The sequence below is a fragment of the Castanea sativa genome, chromosome 5, assembly GCF_040712315.1.
Source record: "Castanea sativa cultivar Marrone di Chiusa Pesio chromosome 5, ASM4071231v1".
Classification (NCBI taxonomy): Eukaryota; Viridiplantae; Streptophyta; class Magnoliopsida; order Fagales; family Fagaceae; genus Castanea; species Castanea sativa.
This window is the reverse complement of record NC_134017.1, coordinates 81,332,765-81,354,978: the sequence shown is the minus strand read 5'-3', so window position 1 is coordinate 81,354,978 and position 22,214 is coordinate 81,332,765. Positions and strand designations below refer to the sequence as shown.

At 33.2% G+C, this 22,214-nt stretch overlaps 2 protein-coding genes across 4 annotated transcripts; one reads left to right on the top strand and one right to left on the bottom strand.

The window, feature by feature from the left end:
* Window positions 1-518: 518 nt before the first annotated feature.
* On the top strand, window positions 519-15,616 carry LOC142636576 (uncharacterized). Of its 2 annotated transcripts, XM_075810839.1 has the most exons (15): window positions 519-669; window positions 1,403-1,440; window positions 2,241-2,331; window positions 3,902-4,007; window positions 4,110-4,180; window positions 4,741-4,810; window positions 5,389-5,451; window positions 6,509-6,580; window positions 6,705-6,806; window positions 8,209-8,283; window positions 9,775-9,873; window positions 11,393-11,509; window positions 12,859-12,915; window positions 13,694-13,783; window positions 15,047-15,616. In XM_075810839.1, the coding sequence occupies exons 1-14, from the start codon at window positions 560-562 to the stop codon at window positions 13,751-13,753; spliced, it is 1,131 nt and encodes a 376-aa protein (XP_075666954.1). In that variant the 5' UTR covers window positions 519-559; the 3' UTR covers window positions 13,754-13,783; window positions 15,047-15,616. The 2 variants fall into 2 exon arrangements, with proteins under 2 accessions (XP_075666954.1, XP_075666953.1); XM_075810838.1 differs by lacking the exon at window positions 15,047-15,616 and having other exon boundaries at window positions 13,694-13,997.
* On the bottom strand, window positions 14,498-20,634 carry LOC142636575 (helicase sen1-like). 2 transcript variants are annotated; one of them, XM_075810836.1, is made up of 7 exons: window positions 20,431-20,634; window positions 18,047-18,583; window positions 16,838-17,956; window positions 16,415-16,739; window positions 16,013-16,271; window positions 15,702-15,908; window positions 14,498-15,110 (listed from the first exon to the last, which is right to left on the bottom strand). In XM_075810836.1, the coding sequence occupies exons 1-7, from the start codon at window positions 20,539-20,541 to the stop codon at window positions 15,086-15,088; spliced, it is 2,583 nt and encodes an 860-aa protein (XP_075666951.1). In that variant the 5' UTR covers window positions 20,542-20,634; the 3' UTR covers window positions 14,498-15,085. The 2 variants fall into 2 exon arrangements, with proteins under 2 accessions (XP_075666951.1, XP_075666952.1); XM_075810837.1 differs by having other exon boundaries at window positions 14,498-15,102.
* Between the last annotated feature and the right edge of the window lie 1,580 nt (window positions 20,635-22,214).

Sequence of the window (22,214 nt, the reverse complement as noted above, 5' to 3'; positions counted from 1 at the left end):
TTTAAGCTATATACAATAAATTCTCAATTACAAGAATTTAATTATCAATTAGTGATATATATAGTAAAGTTCCCTAATCTTAACTCAATTTTGAATTATAAAAAGCGTGTAAATTTTTTTTAAAACAACCTTATTTGTTTGTTAGTAAACGAATTTTATCCGTAAGATTTCATAAATCATGTAAAACTATTGTTGAAAAAAAATGAGGTTACACATTTTTTAAACCTGCCCCATGTACCATGCATGTACATTAGGCGGGAATTAAACCCATTAAATAAGTTGATTAACTTGATTAAATAAGGATGATACCCACTAATCGGCAATCCAATTAAACAAGTTTGGCCAAGTTCAATCCATTTCATTGCAACTTAAACCGAAATATCTACAGTTTAAATAATCCTCATCTATTCTAATTATCAAATTAAAAAATCAAAAAAAAAAAAATCATATTGCTGACGTGGCAAAAATTTAGCAATTGGCGATAACTATAAAGTGTTACTTTAGACACAGAGAAAAGTGCACAAACCTTATCTTCTTCAGTTAAGAGAGAGTCTGTGCAATGGCCACAATCACAGCAAGTCATTTGCTGATGCCTCCAATACGATGCTCTGATTCAAACCCAACAAGACGCGGTTTTGGAACCAAAAACAACACCAACAAGGTACCCACGTATGTATTATATCTATACATACCTCTGTGTTTTCATCTATCTATATGTGCATATGTGTCTGAGCTACAATTTTCTTTGATTCTCTGTTTGGTTGCTAATAAAATGTTGGAAAAGTAAAGAAAAGATTGATACTTTCTTTTTTTTAAGGCTATTTTTGTAATGGGTTTTCTCAGCAATGACTTGGGAATAATAGGAAATTAAGGACCCACTGTTTTCTTTGATCTTTCTATTTGGTTGCCAGGAAAAAGTGAAGGAAAGAAAACAAAGTTTTTGACCAAAAGATTTGTGCTTTCTGTTGTAAATTTTTTTTTTTAATTGGGCTCTCTCAGCAGTGAAGTGTGCATAATAGTAACACAATGTATTGACTTGTTCAATCCTTATTTGAGAGTTTTCTTGCATTACTTGTTTGATTACTGAGAAAATGTAGGAAAAAGTATAGAGTTTTACCGTTAATTGTTATTTCATAGCCATAGAGAAAGTAAATACTTACTAACTTAGGGAAATTCTGACCAAAGGAGAGAAATTAAAAATATTCCTAATATTATTCTAAAGCTATATATTTGAATGCTTTCTGATATGTCTTTATGGTTAATTTGTTGATTGGTTTGCTCATCAATGAAATGGTCATAATGGAGACCTTATATTCTGACATGCGAATTGTAAATAGTCAGTTGCACCTGTATGATAGCAATGCTTTCATCGTGTCGTAATCACTGTTTTTGCCTGGTGCAGGAAATCAACAACCAAGCAATCTGGTCCTGTACCTACTCGTAAGTGTGGATAGTTATCCCCTCAATTTAGGAAAATTATTCATATATTTGTTTATTTGAACTTTGTACACTACAATTGTCCAAATTTAATCTTTTATTGTTCAGAACATTTTGCACAAAAATGTTTTGAGTCGTGAATGTTGCCCTTGATTCTTTGTGTATCTCTGTATGTGTAAAAAAGGAGGGAAAAAAGGGTTTGTGGGATAGGACATTTTAATCCATTAGTCTTCTTTAAACTTGGATTTTGGTTTGTATTTTGCTCTAGTAAATGTTCAAGGTGTCAATTTTTTTTTTGTCTTCAACATGTTTTAAATAAAATAATCATTTCAACCTTTTTTTTAAAATTTTGATTACAGTTATCTGATCATATGCATAGTCTTGAGGCTGCTTAAAGCATTTTATAAAGATCTCTCAACTGATACTTCTGCTTTGAAAAACTTGTGGTGGGCTTTGAAACTTTTTTTTTTTTAAATCTTTTGTTAACTTTGAGGCAATAGGCCTGTATAGCACACATGGGCTTCCAAAACCTGATACTTCTCTTGATATTACTTCTTGTTTCTCATTATGCTGGTCTTCTCACAATTTTCTTTGCATGTTCGCCGTGATATTGCATGGCCACATGTAGTTTTGGACATGCTTGTGGTTTGTAAGATAAGACAGCATCATCCTCTTAAGTTATATAAATCCTTTTAATCAAATTATTTAATGAATTTGGACCCTCATGCAACTTTCCTAGATTTGTTCTGTTTATGTTCTACTGGTCTTTGCCGCATTAACCTTACCACAAGGTTTCATTGTAGAGGCACCTGGTTTAAGTTCTCAATTTGATGGGAAATCGAGGAATAATTCTTTGGACCTTCAGTTTGAGGAACGGTTGGAAGCAGTTAGAAGGTATATTTTGTTATGTTTCTTTCCCATGAGCTTCTTATATGTCCTTACTTGAAAATAATGAAGTGAGATCAGGTCAAAATAGAAAATCATTCATCAGGTTTAGGAAATATCAGCCTTGAATTAATGATTTTTTCTACCAACATCAATGTGACGCTATCCATGAAGAGAAATCTTTTTCCTCATTCAATTGAAGAAAGGAAATAAAACAATTTGCCTCATTTCAAGTTTCATACTTACATGTCAGTTTGATTGAATTGTATTTAATATCCTGGATGATGGAAGGTTAGCTTAGAGTATGTTACTTTCTCATGATATTGCAGGCTTTTTCACTAAAAGATTACTTTAGCTTTTCCTGAAGTATTGAAAATTAATATGCTTAGTAACAGTTTAAAACATATGAATATACATAGTAATGTCACGGAAGACTGAAGAAAGCACACACAATACTTTCTTAGATGGAACAGAGACTAAAATGTTAGCTTTTGGTCGTAAACATCGAATCCACGAGTGGTCCCTTGAATTCACAAGGTGATAGATTTGGAATTCACCAGAGAAAACTTTGAATTTTATTAATAATAGTATTTTTTGCCTCTGGAGGCTACATAGCATATAAATACTAAACTCTAGGACGACTAAGAAAACATTCAAAACCCTAATTCGCGCTAATCACAAGATTAGGTGGCAAAGTATCGATTTTAACGAAAATTGAGTTAAATGCAAAATCATAAACTACGAACCTTAAAGGTTGTCCCAAACAAGCGAGACCTTATTCTGAATTTTGAGCAAAAAGTTATTAAGAAAACAAAAATTACTAAAAATGGAAAAATCATTGTTTTTGGAGCCTTACGGAGGAATTCACCAAAGTTAAGGTGCACCTTGTGGCAAGGTGACAACTTTTGATCAAAAGACCGTTTCCCTTCAGCTAGCCAAATTTCATGCAATTTTGACACCTTCGCCCTGATGATTTCTACTAGTGCATTTTGGACTTGCGTCGTGATTTCAGGTGCCCTTACTGCTCCAGGAAAGCCTGTACTGTTTGTTCTACATCACATAGACTTTTGTAAATATTAATAATAAGTCATAAACACAAGTGATTGTATTTTTTTGTTAGATTGTAGCTTGCTAAGTCATATGGAATGGCTGCAGTGTTGCAAGAACCTGCTATCTGGAAAACAGACTATGATGGTCAGTATAGCACCTATCAGCCAGGTCTCCTTATATTAACCATACACTGAATTGAAGCCTCTAAGTTATTGAAAATGAGACAGAAAATGAGGTGATTATCTCTTAGTACACTGCTTAGTCATGAGGAAATCATGGTCTTTACTCTTTATCGCTTCTTAGATCAACTGGGTACCCCTCTGCGCTTGATTTGGAGCTGTTGGCAGGGTTGAATTGCCCCTGCTTTTAAGGGAGAGTGGCCAATTCATCTTATTAAGTTTTCCTTTCTTAAAAGCATTTTTGCAACCCTTGCAAGAGAGTGGCCATTACAGCTAGTTGTATGAATTTTTCTCTGTGCATCATTTTTGGAATAATTATTCATGACTATGGCATTCTGTATGCTTCTCAGGTCAGCGCTCGAGAAGAAAAAAGAAGATGACGAAAAAGACTTCGGAGCAATTGACTATGATGCACCAGTTGAGGCAGAGAAGAAAATGATTGGACTTGGTACACAGGTAAAATTTTCAGCTGTTTGTGCTTTTCTCACCTGTAAAATGATATGATTGACATCATCTTCAACAGTGTATATATCACTAATTCAATTTTGATATGAAAAGATTGGGGTAGGTGTAGCTGTCTTGGTCTTCGGTTTGGTTTTTGCTCTTGGAGACTTTCTTCCCTCAGGAAGGTATGGCATAGTAAGTGAAAGGTTCTTCTATCCTGTACCAATTTTCGATCAATCATCTCTGTTGTTGTTTCCATTGTGTCTAGCTGTTACTACTTTGTCTCATCTGATAAACATATCTTTTTCTTTTAAAAAATAACAGTTCAGTCTGGCTTTTGCTGGGGCATAAAAAGGCCTAGTGTTAAAACCTTAATTTAAAGCCAATTGATACAACATTCCATACCTTGAATGTAAAAATCATTATCATGGTTCATAATAGTATTTGTAGTTTTCAAAGGCATATATCATTGAAGACTACCACCAGCCAAAAATTGGGAACATAACATTTCGTAGGGGACCCTGGAGCTCTACTGGAACTATTCAAATATGAAATTTTCAAATTTATTTATTTTATGTTTTAATCTCATTACCTCAAAACTACTATTTGATCTATCCATATTATTACTGCTGTTGATTTATTCTGTCCTAACTGTTTCTCCTCCCCCTCGACCCTCATAATAATATTTCATTGGTTGCAATTTCTGGAGGCATGGTTTGATTTTGGGATGACTTCAATTTTCCAGTGTTAGTCCCACTGAGGATGGCGCTGTGGTTAATAATAAACTGTCGGAAGAAGAGAAAGCTACCCTTCAGGTAATATTCTTGGAAATCTCTAATAATTTTTACTCTTGAGTAACTTATCAAGGAAAGAAAAATTTACTCGAGTAGTATCCTTGGAATTGCTCACAGGAACTTAGAAGTACTAAGCAAGTTATAGCTCTTAGTTTTAGTTTAGGAGATAGTTAATGCATATGAACAATTATTATTATTATTTTTTTGATAGGTAACGTAAAATTTTATTAAATAAAAGAAAACAGCCAACCCGAGTACACAGAAGTTTCATAATGAACAATTATTTTTTGAATTGTTTTTTTTTTTGGGGCAATAATTTTAATTCCTACTTTAAAAGATAATGTCATTCATGTCATGGTAAGTTTCATAATGATAGTAATTAATCTACACAGAAGTATGGCTTAGTTGGTGTCAACAAGGGTGATCCTCCAATTCTGAGCTGGTTTATTATGTAGTTTTGTATTACATGTGCATTTATTTTACAGCAATTTATTCATCTATTAATTTACTTTTGGCTGATCGTATTTGTTTTTCTGCAATGTCTTTTGATGAAATCAGGAAAGATTAATCATGTACATTTAATTCTTGATATGTGGCAGACTAGGCTGAAAGATTATGAGGCAACGCTAACAAACTCCCCAAAAGATCCAATTGCTCTTGAAGTGAGTCTTTCATTGTCCTGCAGGATACCAGTTCTGTTTCTTTGTTACTGTATGCTGATATCACTGAAAATAGAAATGTACTTGTGCTGGTTTGACTGAATTATTGCTACATGTTTATTTTATTCTTATATGAAACGTATTTCAGTGTCGTCCATATGTGTAATTAGCTTTGGAACTAAACTTAAAGGAGTCTTTTCATCTTTCAAGAAGGAAAAAAGAAGGGATTGTATTCAATATATGCTGCTGATTCTTTTAGTTAATGCTGGTTGAAACGTGCAAATAGAAGAAATTGTCTTAGTCCAATCGCCTGTCCTATAGTCAGGTTAAGAGCATGAGCCTAACCTGATGGATTTGGTGGCTTTCAATCTAGACCAAAACGCTTATCCAATTATGTTTAAAAGCTTTTAAAGTAAATTTATGCCCACAGGCATGTGTGCATTCACACACACATGCAGAGAGGGGGAGAGAGAGCAATCTACTTGAAGAATTATAAGATTCTCATTTTTGGTTTCATGTTGGTCATATTTGGGAGCCAACTAAAGCCAATCAACCCAAATTTATCTGTTGGATAACAAGAATTATTGGAGCTTGGGGATCTTGATTTAGTAGATTGCATTTTTATTACTAGAAGGGGGACACATAAATTTTATGACATGAACTTTCAAACAAAAAAAAAACAATTGAAAAGGTGTGATTAACCTTAATCATCTTATGGTATCAACATGCACATGCAACATACAGAAGACACAATGAACAAGTGTGAATTCCATTGACCCTGTTAAAATAATATTTATTTAATTAAATTCATCATTTCCTATTAACGTAAGCTTTTGGGACAAGTGGTAGTTTATCAATGTATCATGGCAAATGATTCTAAGTTTAAACCCCATCTCCACTTTACCTCTCATTTAAAAGTTTCATATACAATTTTTCCCTAAAAAAAGTCCTAGAACAAATATATTCTTAATCTACTAGGTAATTATTTAATTATTTTTCTGGTTCCATCATTATTTTTGTAAATATTTTACTTCCTATCCCAATTTGATGGAATTGGTAGGGAGCTGCAGTGACATTGACAGAATTGGGAGAATATACTCAAGCTGTCTCTGTGCTTCAGGACTTGACTAAGGTATTTTCATGCTCCATGTTCGAAGATTTATGAATTTTATGTACAATAAAGTGGACGTGGTGCTTTAACTATGCTTCCAAGATAATAGTTTTTCAATTGATCTATTGACTTTTGTGCTCCACAGGTGAAACCAAGTGACCCTGATGTTTACCGTTTGCTTGGAGAAGTCAAATATGAACTCAAAGACTATGACGGGAGTGTAGCTGCATTTAAGATTTCAGATATGGTAAGTCTTCGTCAGATTTGCAAGATAATGTTCTGCTTGTTGCTGGTTTAGACCGCCATGTGCACTGAACATGGGGATTTTTTGGTCATTTAACATGATTTTCTTAACAATTTTGTTAGTTGGTAGGTTTTTTAAACTATTTTGTAAACTATCATCGAGACTCTAAAACTCATGTTCAATGAAGGAACTCTAAGACTTGAGTTCCAGGAGGTGGCAAAACTGATGTGGATAAAAAAATCCACGCAGAACTCGAGTCTCCAAGACTCGAGTTCCACAAAGGAAAAAAATTCTCAAAGGCTGAGAATGTTCATGTCTCCCATTCACGTTTCCCACCATTAAATGGGATAACCCATCAAAACAAATTCACCAAAGCTACAACAAATCAATAGCTAGAGCCTAGAGGTTTGTTCTACTTCATGCTTCAGCTTTCTTGGTCCCCCAGCCAAATGAAATGATTCACTTTTATCTTTTTCTAGATAACAAGTGATAACACATGCTTCCTGCTTCAGCTTTCGTGGTCCCCCATCCCAACCATTAGATCTGAAACAGCATCCCAACCATGTACATCATCTTTTCTTGTATTATTTCTTGGGATGCTTTGCAAGAACTCGAGTTCCACGTGGATTTTTAATCCACCTCAGCTTTGCCACCACTTTGAACTTGAGTCTCAAAGACTTGAGTTCCTTCATTGAACTCGAGGCTTTAAGACTCGAGATACTACTTAACAAAATAGTTCGCAAAACTTGTCAACTAACGAAATTCAAGATGCTTGACTTTGGTATGCTAAATAATGAGCTCACCTTTATTAGCATTGGTGCTCGTAACTTAACATTGTTGTTTGACTGTGTGCTCTCAGCCTCCCACCAACCAGGGCATGCGATTTACAGGTTGTTGGTTGTATGCATCTATGAGGATTATTCTCAAATCGAAATTAGTCAAGATGCCTATAATTAAGTATTTTCTTCAATCATAGATTACGGTTTCCTAGATTTTGGGATTTGTTGATTAGAACTTAGAAGGATAGCCTAAGGACTATGAAGGTTTAGGAATTGAAAAGTCATACGAAAAATCAACTAAGAGGATGCAGGTGACCAATCTAAGCCCCAAATGACTGACACTGATCCCTAAATTTAATGTTGTTTTTACGTCATTATAAATATTTCGCAGATAACCTTTTATTTTATATTAAATTTAATTTGCACTGTATGAAGAGGAAGCATGTGAAATTGATAATCACATTATATACAATTGATAGGAATTGCAGGAAGCAGAATAAGAGCTATTATTTTATTATTAGTTGATAGATGTTTGCGCTGATGATTACTTAATAAAAATATTTGCATTGATATTTATTAGCTTACTTTATTAGTTCTGTCCATGAATGTCTTCATATACCTAACAGGTGTCTAAAGAGATCAACTTTGAAGTACTGCGTGGCCTTACAAATTCATTACTTGCTGCTAAGAAACCAGATGAGGTTTGTCATCATGCTATTAGGTTGAATGCTCCACAATTTAAAACTTTTTTGAAAGAGCCTCTCGATTTAATTCTTAGCCATTGATACAAACAGATAGGAGCTGATTTTGTTTTATTTTATGGGTATTTCTCTAATTCATAAACTTATGGAATTGGTTGTAGATTTGCTTTATTGGGTTATAATATTATTGATTAATTATGTTATAGGGTTTTTTAATTTGAGTTTGCAATAGTAATTTAGTTTGTGCTTAGTAAAAGTCCATATATTCCAAGTTCCATAAGGTTTAGGTTAAACCTCTATACGCCATTTAACCCATCATCAAAAAGCTATGGAGCAACCCCAAAATACCAAAACTATTCTTGGGCTACTGTTCACAGCCCAAAAACTTGTGCTCTCTTCCCTTTTTACATCCAAATCGGATCCCTTTTCTTATTCTGTTAGAGACCCTAAAATTCTTAACTGTTGCCAACCTTTTCCAACCAGAAAATCCTTCAACAATTGTTTTGGTTTCCAACTACCTAAATGACAAAATCTTTTTAACCCAAATCGACCTGAATCATCATTTCTTGTTTTTTTTTTTTTTTTCCTAACTTATGGTTACCAAAACCTGTCAAGAAACTAAACAAAGGCTGACAACAGCTTTGTTCTATGTCAGCCATCTTTCAGCTACTCAAGTGGTGGAACATGTTGTATTCACTTATTTGAACTCACCCAAACTGTTGGACACATAGCCCAGCTACTGGATAGCTGAGTTGATCTTGATTTCATGATATTACTACTCTGACTTCAATTCATGTTCAGGACTTGCATAAATGTACAGATGTTTATTTTTCTCTAATAGAAACTTTTATATTGATTTCTTATGCCAATGAGCTCTAGCATAATCGGCACCTTTTTCCCTTATAAGTTTTAGGTGGAGGGTAAGGTTGTAGGTTCAAGACCCATTGACTGTGTGTGTAACTTACCAATCAAAATACACACACACACACACCAAATTAACTTATAATAATTTCTAAAACTTTCGGGTTATTAATTAATGCCATATGTAAGATTAGATCTTCAATCTAGGTTCACTTAACATTTTGTCTTAGTTATGTCCTAAATTGATAGGTATTTGTACATATATGAGAGCAGATTCTATTTTAAAAATGAAAAATATTAAGTAATTTTTGTCATGTGATCATCACTGCCCAGCCTTGCAGTTGACTGACTGGGTCCTTTGAATTTGGCTTGTATCGATTTTCCACATAATATTCTCTTATGTAGAAAAGAGAGCTAAAACTAGCTTGCTTTACTTAAACTCAGGTGTGGAGCTCCTTATCTCCTTTATGGATCCCAAAAGCATCATTATAGAGATTCTTAAATCAATTACTTAGAATCCAGGCATATTATTGTCATCTCATGAACAGTTACATGTAACAACCTGTTAGACAAGCATATCTGCAAGCGATAATTTCATTTTTCTTTTCTTTTCTTTTCTTTTTAATGCAGGCTGTTCAATTTCTCTTGGGCTCTCGTGAACGACTGAATTCTCAGAACTCTGATAGTAAGGTTGAAGAGACAAATTTGCAACAGGTGGACCCTGTTCAAGTGAGTTGTAGTTTCTCAATGACAAATTACACTTCTAAGATTCCAAAATTACAAAAGTAAAAGAAAAAGGGAGGATTTTAAGCATCATAAAGCAGCAACTTGAAGGAAAGTTGATTTTGATTTGGGTGTAGCCTTTTAAAATATGTTGCATCATAATTGATTTGCCTTTCAAGGAGTGTTCTAGAGAACTTACAATACTAAGGTTTTAGCCCTTTAGATTCACTAAAGCATTACATTTGTTCAACCAATGAAAACAACTTTGGTTTTATGTGGATAATGTTTTTAGAAAGCATGCCTTCACAAAAATGCTGTCATCATCTCTTTTAATTCTTATGGAGTAATAATAAGATACCATATATATATATGACAATAATTATTCATATATGTGAAACAACATTCATGCATTCAATTTTTTACATTAGTTTTCTTTGTTAAATGCAGCCAAGAATCATGTTATTATGTGATCATGTTTTTAGTTTATAATACTTACTAATTAGCAAGTAAAAGGCTACTGAATAACAAAGGAGTAAGACCAAGTTATCAACCCTATTATTAAAACAAAAAATTGATTATTACTCTTTTATTTTCAAAAACTCATCTATAGTAAGATTCGAATTCTTTTCCACTGGGTGCCTCATCAGAAGCGAGGTCCTTTGGGGCTGTAACAAGGGCTCAAAACCTCTGTTTATTTTAGCTAAAGAAGCAGCCTCAGGAATGGTATCATTGAAAATGTATAATAATAATGGTGTTCAAATTTGATTCTCATAAAAAGAAATACTAATGGTATTAAAATTTTAAAATAGTATGTAGAAAGACAACATTTCACCTCCTCTCTTATTCTCTCTATAAAGAAAGCCTTAATAGCAGTGGGAGAAAAAAAAAAAAGAGGGAATGCATCTCAATCTTTTTATTTGACATTTTGTATCATTTGTGTACAGACAAGTTAGCTACTTTCTCTATTTTTCTGCTTTCTCTTTGTTTGTCACTCCAATCTAATTTGAAAGCTTGCAATGAGATTTTTAAAATATGATACCAACCCAAAAATGTCAAAGATATATCTATTTATTTATGATAGTACATGAATCCTAGTGCAAAGGGACAAAGAGAGGCAGAGAGTTTTCCTTTGGATTCATTTTGAGCCTAAAAGCAAAAGGAATTCTTTTTAACCTATTCTAGAAAATAAATCTAGAGCTCCTTTATATGAGACGTTCAAACATGCCTTTCCTTTTTTATATTTGTTGTATCCTCAATTTTTTTTTAAATCCTTTTTTCCGTGGATATATAAGAGTACATGTGAAAAAAATCTCAAGAATACATACACCAAATTAAGATGATAGCTGAATCTTTCAGGTTCCTTAATGTTTTTTTTTTTTTAAATTTTGACAATTTTTTTTTTTTTAATGTTTTTCGTCATCAGACATCCTTTAATTGCTTTCTCTTAAATGAAATCTGATTTTCAGTGGCTTTTTTCTTGGTTGTCTTTTGCCATTTTTTTTCTTTGCAATGAGATTTATTTCAGGTTGAATTACTTCTTGGTAAAGCATATTCAGATTGGGGCCATATCAGTGATGCTGTATCTGTTTACGACCGCCTCATCTCTAGTCACCCAGATGACTTCCGTGGTTACTTAGCTAAGGTTCCTCTCTCTCTCTCTCTCTCTCTCTCTCTCTCTCTCATTTATGTAATGAATGTACTGGCCAGATAGCTTGGAATGTTTGTTAATTTAGAACTAAGATGAAAATTATTCTTTACCAATACACCAGCATATCTCATCAAAATATGCCAATACCAGGTACGAAATGTATATGATAATGAACAAAGTATTCGGTTATAAAGATCTCAATTTATGAAACCATTGCATTGCTAGACACTTTAGTGAAGAAAAAAAAAAAAAAAATATATATATATATATATATATATAGTTAGTAATATACGGTTAAATGATTAAATTTACAATATCCCAATAGCTTAAACTTTTGGAACAATCGAAAATTTAACATAGTATTAGAGTAGAAGGTCTTGAGTTCGATTCATGTCCCTTCTACTCTACCTTCCATTTAAAATCCCATATGTTGCGCCTCACCTATTAAAAAAAAGTTTGAGCCCACACGTGAAGAAGAGTGTTAGAAGTATATGGTTAAATGATTAAATTTACCATATTCCAATAGTTTAAACTTTTGGGACAATTGGTAATTTAACATATATATTAGTAGTCATTTTGCAACTTCACCATGTTATCTAATTTTTTAAAGGAATATTTCATCAAGATTTTTTGAAATTTTAGTTTCATTTTTTTTAATGAGGGGAAAAACCCTAGATCCTAGTGTAGATTTTGTGTCTGTGTTGTGCATGTATGCTATATAGCATATGGTAAACATTGGGGTATGAGTAGTATTACAAGAATCTTACTAATAGGAGTTCTCTCTATGAATCTTCATTACTGGCGGTTCCTGCAAAATTAATCATGAAGCTTTTTAATCAAAATGGTGTGTATGTCTTTCCAAACTGATAAAACATCCAAGGTGATTTTTTATTTGTTTATATTTTATTAAAACAGAATTAGTACTTTGAGTGCATGTAGATATATGTAGATACTCTATTCTAATTGTTAAGTATTCTTTTATATATCCTGGGATCATGTGAATTGTTTCTGGATACTATATCTAAGAATAATTATGTGTTCATGCTTCTTTCTGATTTGTGTGACTACTGTTCGAATAATGCATGATATGAGAGAATAGAAACTTTCAAGAATATGGAGGAAATTGCCAATGGAAAAATAAGAACTGATTACTGATTGAATGGAGTGCACAGTCCTAAGAATGCATGCAAAATGGTTACTGACATTGTTCTTCGCAATGCATCATTGTTCTTTATTGGTTTTGATTCCCTCTTTACTGCTGGTTGATGTTTATGCTTCTAGTTTAGATATTTTGAGATGAACTGAGCTTGCATATAAATTTTATCGGTATTATTCTTCTGCAGGGAATCATTTTGAAAGAAAACGGTAAAGTTGGAGATGCAGAGAGGATGTTTATTCAGGTGAGTATGTGAATATTTATTGGCATATGCATGTATATGGAAATTCATGTACACATGTATGTATGCATCGATAATAGTGTCTTTTGAAATGCATATATGTATATTTATGTGTCAATATACATGTAATCATGTATGTGTCTATGTTCATATGTGCATTATTCTACCTCAATCGCACAAGTAATACCAGCAAGCTACAATAGGCACTACAGCTTTCTATGCTTTGTGGATGCATTCTTTTCTTTTCTTTATTATTGTTATGGTTGTTTTGTTGTGTAATTGTGGATCCATGCTGACTATTTTCCAAATATCTAATGGTAAAAGAGTTAAGGAGATTACAGCTTATGTTGACAGGTAATGAGCATGCCTGCGCATATATTTTCTATTCTACTCAAAATTATTTATTTATTTATTTTTGAACTCTCCGCTTTTGAACTAACACGGGAGGGCTTGAAGTTTAGAGCAACTCTTGAAGTGTTGGATTTTCCTAATTTGCAACTAAAATATTTTTAAGGGACTTTGATGGAATAATTGTATCTCAAATGCAAAAATCCTCACGACTTTTGACTCCTCTTTGTATAAGCAAGGTTGATTGGGTACAAGTTGAAGTTTAAAACCATGGATCTCTTTGGGAAGGGGTCACCTCGTTTTGTATCTTTTTATGTAATCGCAATGATTATCATGCTTGTGTAGAACCTTGGCACTTATATTATGTCTATATAGTACGTACACGCATTGCACACATCAAGGATGTAAGCTAGTATCTATGGCCTATGTGCAGGCACGGTTCTTTGCACCAGAGGAAGCTAAGGCACTTGTAGATCGTTACTCAAGACGGTAACTGCTGTTGTTACTGCCTTTTTTGTGCATGGTTCGTTTATAACTTAGTCTTGATGTAGTTCCATTTTGACTATTGGACTATTTATATCGGTCTCCAAAATTTTCATAAGTTCATTTAGTGTGTCTCTAGATTGTATGTACATGTATAAGGATTGGCTGATAAGGATAAAACCATTACCCAGATTTTCCATATGTACTTTACGAAATTAAATAAATCAATAGAATATGAAATTTATTTGTTATGATGATGAGGATCGAAAGAACTTAAAGATGAACATTATGTTAGGATCAGCTTTTTATTTATTTATTTTCCTGCTGCTAACCATCAGAGATTCAGTGCAATTTCAAGCCAGTCTTCCTAAAATAATGCTTCACATATAGCACAACATTACATATTTTGATTGCATAAATGCCTTTTAAAGAATTAGTGCCAGAAACATACTTAAGTTTATGACAAATGTGCCAAAAACTTAAAAACAAGAAAATAGAGGGTTTTGCTGGATATATGTTGTAAATATTGCCAAAATAAGCCAGTAAAATATTTCCTCACTGTTGTGGTCCAGTCTCAAGTCAACATTCTTAGGCCTTTTAGGAAGGGGGTTGACAATGGTACTTAGGCCTAAGCCCCTGCAATTTGCAGTAATTATCTAATGTATCATCTCTCTTGCAGTGTGGGTTCCATTCTGTGGGATTTACACATTATGAGAGAAATGATATATATATATTGAATGCATGACATGTGTTCTCTAGCATTGAACTATGCCTTGCCTAGTTTGTTGCTATGCAAGAATTGCATGATCTAGCATTTCCAACTCTTTCACTCCGGACATGGATAAATGGATTCATAAATCATCTCTCATGATTCTGTTTAGCAATGATCAGTAAGAGATAAAAAAGGACAAGGATTCTCCACCTGTGATTTATAGTATGTTAATAGAATCTCCTGCTAAATTCTCCATTTGTAATTTCAGGGTTAGGTAATTACATACATATCTTTTATCAAAGTCGTCAACAAAGAAAATTTCACAATTTCCCATTTGTGATTGGATATTATAACAACCAATTGAAACTTCCTGAATATATTCACACCATTTTTACATTATGCTTGAACATTTTGTTTTCTTTTTCTTTTTTTCCCCCTCTCAAAGGCATTTGTCTTTAAACAAGTGTACCTAATTACTCAACTACTAGTAAAAGTTTTGTACACTGGTTATAACATGTATCTTTGCAAACTAAGAAACCTCGTAATAAGTAAGAGACTGCATAAGCCATTTTGTGTCTTTCTTGTGCACAGCAACTCCTCTCCTCCTGTGAAACCATTCTTGCGGATTCTCTAGACGTCTCCACTATCTGAAAGTCTTGGAATTGCGGTAGACATGTCAACAATGAGGGGAGTCTTAGAAAGCATGCATATTAAGTAGACAAAACCAGCTAATAGTTTTTAGCATACTCTAGGGTTGCATTTGGATTTGAGGACTAGTTAAAATGGATAGAACATGTATAATATGTTAGAAACGTTTCAGGTTGGTGATGAATGTATAACCTTCGTTTTAGTTCAAATTTTAATATGGACAATTGACTCAAGTCAATATCAGGCAATAATAAATATAGCTTCAGAATTAAAATACTCAAATTCTATCCCCAGTAAGAAGACAACATAAATCAGGACATAATTTCAGGTTCTCTGTAGGGATTTCTTCAAGCATGTGGGTCATATTATATGCAGTATTATGATTTTTGCAAAGCAGAACATGCTATTCATCTAAAGCAAAGCAGAACATGCTGTTGATGTATTTAATGAATACAATACTGCAACAGCATAATTAAGTCCCATTTGACAATCTAGTAAGTGCATGTTTAAATTGAAAAAAAACTTCCCTAAGCTTTTCTTTTAGAGCTATTCTAAAGTAGAAAAAATGATTAGTTGGATAATTGCTGATGTTACTCACCCATTAGTTGTAGATGATGATTCTGACTCATCCCTCAGACTGAGTGAAACTAATGATTTTGAAAGGGACAATACAGGATCAGCCAAACCCTTGTCTTCATGGAAGTTGTAGAAACACTTCCGTTCCATGGCATCATTGACTAATTTCTTCCAAATAGTGTTCTTTTTAGTTAAAGTTGCTTCATTTCCCAATATCCAAAGGCAATACCTGCAAAGTGAGACCATGCCTATTAATGGCAGAAACCACTAGAGCCTCAAAGCAAGTTTTCGCAGCGCCATAGTGAAGTTTATACTTTATACATTATCTGTTACCTTGCACGTGTTAGTGCCACGTTTGTTCTTTGATGATTTTTAAGAAAACCAACTATTCCATTCTTATTACATCTGACGGTAGAGATAATTATCACATCCTCCTCACCACCCTGGAACCCATCAACAGAGCGAACACTAATGGAGAAGTCATCATTAGAATCTGCATTGTACTTCTTCACCATCTCTCCGATTGCAAAAACTTGAGCCTTGTATGGTGAGATGATACCAACTCTAATCTTCTTCTTTGTGCGAACTGATTCTTTAGGAGTGAAAGGAGAAACGAAAAAAATGAGATTTATGGAACACATTAGCTTGTTGATGATCAAGCTAACCATAACTAACCTTCCTAGCAAAACATTTTGCCAAAATTGAGACTAGGATTAGTTGCTACTTTAGACATACCTTTGAAAAGGCTTGAAACTATCTCAGATGCCACAGCCGCCTCAGCCATATTTTTCAGACTATGGCTGTTATCGAATTCTTCTTTTCCATGTGCTACATTTATAAAAGAGTAGGAGCCATACATCTTCCCTTGAAGGAAACGCCTCTCGTAGCTTCTTCCTTTGACATTGTGGCCATCCAAAATATGATTTTCATAGAACGTCCTATTTGGGAATAAGCTTATGGATGGATGCATCCTATGCTGGACATTAAGAAGGTGTTTCTTGTGTCCTATCAATACCAGCCTCTGGAACAAACTTCTTCCAATTTCAGCTTCCTCAGAAATCTAGTAATAAAAAAATAAGGATGTTACATTGTTACAGTGATAATTCATAAAAACAATCAAGGACAGCAAAATATAACCATAATAATAAAACTTTAAACCTTGCTTTGAACCATCGCAGGCAGTTGATGTTCATCCCCAATGAGAATAGCATGGCGGAGGCCAGGAAGCTGTAAAGGAATGGTTGATTCACATTCCTTAAGCTGAGCAGCTTCATCTATAACCAGTAGTTCCAGATCAGTCTTTACTTCATGCACTTTAGCAGAGCTTGATACAGTGCAGAAAATCAGACAAGAATTTTTCAGGCAGAATTTTTTTATACCATGCTCGTTTTCAAAATTTGGAACATGGAATTTTTGAGAAAGTGATATGAGGATAAGAAGGCACTCATTTCTCACAATACTCAACTCCCTTAAGTGACCAAGTCCGCTGCCTACATTTTTTCTGAAGACTTTCTCTAATAACACTTTATCAGTAGCACAAACAGCACACAACAAAGTTTCCAGAGATTTGAGAAGATCAAGAGCTTTGATCATCTTCTTTACCACTTCTAATGAAATAAAAGAAGTAGGTAAGTGTGTATATAAATTTTCCATAAAAAATGTCAGACGCTTTGAAATGCATTTGAATCTCTTCTGTACGAACTCCACAAATGTCAAAGGGTTATCACATTCATTGGCTGCCTCTCCATACAAATGATATTGCTGTTTAGGTTCGTTGAGCAAAGTAATCATTGATAGTAATGTATCTTTCCAACCAGTTGATGAAAGAAGGCATTCATATAGTATAGTAACTCGGTTATCAAGGAATACATCAAGAAGGTCATGACGATCACCAATCTTCATCCGCTCCCCATTTCCAAATAAAAGTATATCTCCAAGCCCATAAGTATCATACTCAGGTGAGTCTGTCACATTCTTTAGAAGCCGCCGGGTCACTTCCAAAACGGCAGTATTAGTCGGGGCACAAGTAAGAGTTCTGCATTTCATTCTTAGTAGATATAATAGTAAATAACCAACTGTCTTGGTTTTCCCGGTTCCCGGAGGACCCCATATTAGCTTGACAGTATTCTGATGATTGCATTTCCTAGTTTCCAAACAGCTAAGAACTGCAGCTTTCTGGGAGTCATTTAAATCAGAGGAGCTGATTCTGGACCTCACATCTGCATAGGTAGTACTGCAATTGTTTTCAGAAATGCACGAAGTACAAATTTTAGCTGCCTACAAGAAGTTAAAAAAAAAAGTCACTAAGAATTATTTCCAAAAACATTAATATGCAACACTAAAGTAAACTATGATTAAAATTCTTACAGCAGAGTTTGGTTGCAGCACTTTTCCAATGATATCTAAGTTTTTTCCTTCCAGCTGAGAGTTCAATGCTCTCCATATACGGATATTTGTGTTCATGTTTATCAGGCAAATAGCATAAAAAGTTTCCCTCTTCTCCTTCTCTTGTTCTTCAGCCAAGATGGGCTTTGAGGCTAATATTGTAAGAATATTGTTGACTTTCACCTTTTGAACAAAAGCAACAATTAAGGGTCTGTTGGGTCTGTCTAAATCCTTGTATTTTGGTCTCACATTTGTCAAGGCAATGATGTCTCCAACCACAGGTTCATATCCCCCATTCTTCTGCAATCCACTCTCTCTTTTAAGTGTAACACGGTAAAAAAAGTCTTTGGGTGGTTTAAAATTCTTGGTTTGTTTGAATGACGATATTTCACACCTAGGCGCTAGATGCAGTGTTGACATGCGTGATAACAAGTCAGCATGTGTTTCCTCAATAAGTGGATAAGTGAATGAAGTCATGTATTCTGTTGTTGAGGAAAATTTAAGTGGGATCTGTCTCACCTGTTAGTGAATCATTTCAGGGTTAGGACTGCAATTTTGAGAGGAAAGTTTAGTACGTGTACAAGTGTGATCAACATGATTTGAACATGCAAGGCTCTGTATCTCTGCTAGGAAATGGGAACATAAAGAAATAATATGTAACCGCATCCAAATCAATATATATATAATAAAAAGTAAAGACCTCATGCGGCAGTGCATGAGGTTCTGCCAAGTGGTGCTCTACTTTTACATTTAGCATTTTCTTTACCTCTTTCATTAATTTTTTTTTACTGTCACCTAAAAGTTCATATTAACTTATTTTACTATTATCTCATTAATATCTTATTAATTGCCTAAGCTTACACCACACACTATTTTAGCATACCCACTATTTTAGTTTTTTTTTTTTTTTTTTTTAAAAAAACAAAAAAACAAAAAAGTAAGGACTAATAGTAATAAGGTTCTATCAAGTGGCGCATTCTATGCAAAGAAAATTAAAATATTCTCTAGATAAGAATAAATTAATTATTGACTTTTTGGTTCAATGTTTTAAGACTTTTCTAATTAAAAAATAAATATTATTTGTATCATTTAGTTCAATGTTTCAAGATTTTTTATCTCTCACACATACACACAAACTTCTTTGCATTTTAATTCATAATTTTCACCTCTTGCACTTCTATCCCTTTATATATACCTAACCATAACCCTTTAAGCCATCCCATGTTAAATATACACAGACAAAAAACGATGTCATTTACCTTCAATCTTTCAATGGCACCTACCTAGCTTTAACATTGTTATTTCATTTAATCATAATCCGTATGAGTTGCCTACAACCAAGGAAAGGGGGGCTTTCATTTTATATTGGGTGACAACATACGGCAATTACTATTTTGATGTTAAGGTTGGACATTGTGAATTTGTGGTTTTTGTTAATGATGTAATTGATCATGGGTGTTTAGTATGTGTATTTGTTTTTAGAATTAAGAAGAAAGAGAAAGACACATTCTATATAAACTTTTATTCTATAATATTCCTCCAAAATTTTATTTATTTTTCATCATTGCAATTGACTATTTATAATGGATATATGTGTAAAATTTACAACATTTTTTTTTTTTAATAATAGACTCATTACAAATAAAGTTCTATAATAATTATGTTATAGTATTTATACAACATTCTCCAAAACCATTTTATATAAAATATGACAACATTATCCGTGCATCGCACGGGTAACTTACTAGTTATCATCAAATTTTGTGCCAGCTGGTCTAAGTATATAGAAAAATCAAGTCACAATATTGGAACTCTGTATTTGATGTTATACACTATATAATCACAACAAGTTCTTGGTTTTCCCAATAGTTGCATGAGAAGATATAAGAAAAGAAGAGGGGGGAAAGAAGAAGAAAAAACAAATGAACAAAGACTTAACCTACAATTGTGAAATTAATGTTACGCCAACTTTTATTTTTTATTTTTTTATATAAGATAAAATTTCTACTTTAGTCTAATCTAAGTGTATATGTGTGTGAAGTTCCCTCCTAGAAACTTGAACCTGGCCCTTGGCCCCCACATCTCACAAGCATTTATACCAACTGTGGAGTGATCATTGTACTAAGGGTGTACGGTGTACACCAACTTGACAACATACTTTCTATTGGTATACAAAAACATAAAATAAATTAATGATTAATACCCCATTTGGTCAGATGTGACATTCATCTTGTTATCCTCATATTTTTTTGACATTTGGCTAACTAAAAAACTTTAATGAAATCAATAATACTCTACAATCTCCGTGTGTTACAACTTAATTTCGTACAATGAAGAGGGTGGTGAGAGCTTTATGGTGGACAAACCTGGTTTTTGTAAAGATTCTCATTGCGAACATCTTCAATAGACCAAGAGAGTACCAAATCTATTAAGAGTCGACCTGGAACTTCTTTCTTCTCCACCGCATTCTTCTCCATTCTGTCAGTTCCTTCTTCTCAAAATCTCTCTTCTGTATAGTCAGTCAATGGCCAAAATGTCATACACCCTTCAAAATAGAGATTATGAAGGTTAGCTTAGCATCAAAGGAACCAACTTGGAAGAAGTTACCCTATGGAAAGACCAACATAGAGGCTATTATGTAAGAAAGAAAAAGTGAGATTCCTAACATATATGCTTTTGGCTTATATGAGCTTCCATAACTTCCTTGTAAAGGTTAGAAAAAGCATATGAACGTACACAACAAGATTAAAAGAAAAACGTTAGAAAAGAATAAAAAATAGAAAAGAGTGTAAAAGAAGGCATTGACTTGAAGTCAAATAAAAGTGACCCAAGTGGGTATGCAAATTCCCTTTGTTTCCTGCCTTCGTCCTTAATCCTTGCACAAACGGTATTCGATTCTCTGTACATACATGCAACTACAATGCAATAGTGCAATACTCTTCTATGAACGTCCCAAATTTTGTAACTAACAGTAACATATATTGTACACACTAGTCGCAGTCTCACGCGTTGCGTGTGATAATATTATTGTTTTAGTATGACATTTTATATATATAATTATGTTAGCCTATGTAAATGTTTTCTTATTTCTAGTTCACTTGTAATCAAAATGAAGGAATGCTTTATTATTTCTAAATGAAAATTTTATATTGGCTTCTCTACCTTTTAATTAAGCTATAATATTGTTAGATTTGTTTGATCTATATACTAATTTGTATTCTAATATTACTAAAAGCTTTTTCTTATATATAATTTTATTAGTATACTTGTATTTATATATTGATTTATTGATTTGTTTGAGCATGCTCTATAATTGTTGCTGAGTCGTATAACTTAAATAGTTGAGTGTGAGTTGTATCTTGATCTCTTTTGCAACTTTAGTATACAAATATACAATGTCTACATAGATGATGAACTGAATAATGATGATTAGGATGGTGGTTATAAGAACCCTAGAATGAGAATAATTAAAATGTTCACTTCACCTTAATATTCATCTTGTTTTTGGATTTCATATTTTAGTTAGCTAGTTTCCATTTGATAACTTATTTTGGATTTTAAACTTGGAACTTGAAAAATATTTCCATATGCGTTAATAAATATTTTGGTATTTAGTTGCTAATTAAACATTTATTGAACTTTTTAGATACATTGGATCAAAACTTAAATATATTTGTTTCATTAGTATAGATATAGCAATGTATGGCATGCAAATTGCATCATAAGATGCAAATCTTTGTTTTTTTATGGATAAATTCAAAATTTACATGATTATTCAACGTACAAAATCATTATCAATGTGTAAAAATATGTAGGATTTTATGATATAAGATCTGATTCTACGATCCACGATCCACAATGCCACCCACCTCTCACAATCCTAAGTAGGATCTCAATTTTGACAACCTTGATTAGATGATATATATATATATATATATATATATATATATATATATATATTGTAAGTGCACAATTGTACCCGGACCCACAAACGAATGTTGGGCTCAGGCCCAATAAGCATTATACAATAAAACTTGTAGAGTATGTGTTTGAAATCTAGGTTCGGGATGTTGGAAGTTCAATTAACAGGTTATTAGAATTGTTGCAATCCAAGCAAATGATGAACGAATATGACAAATAGATCTCTTCG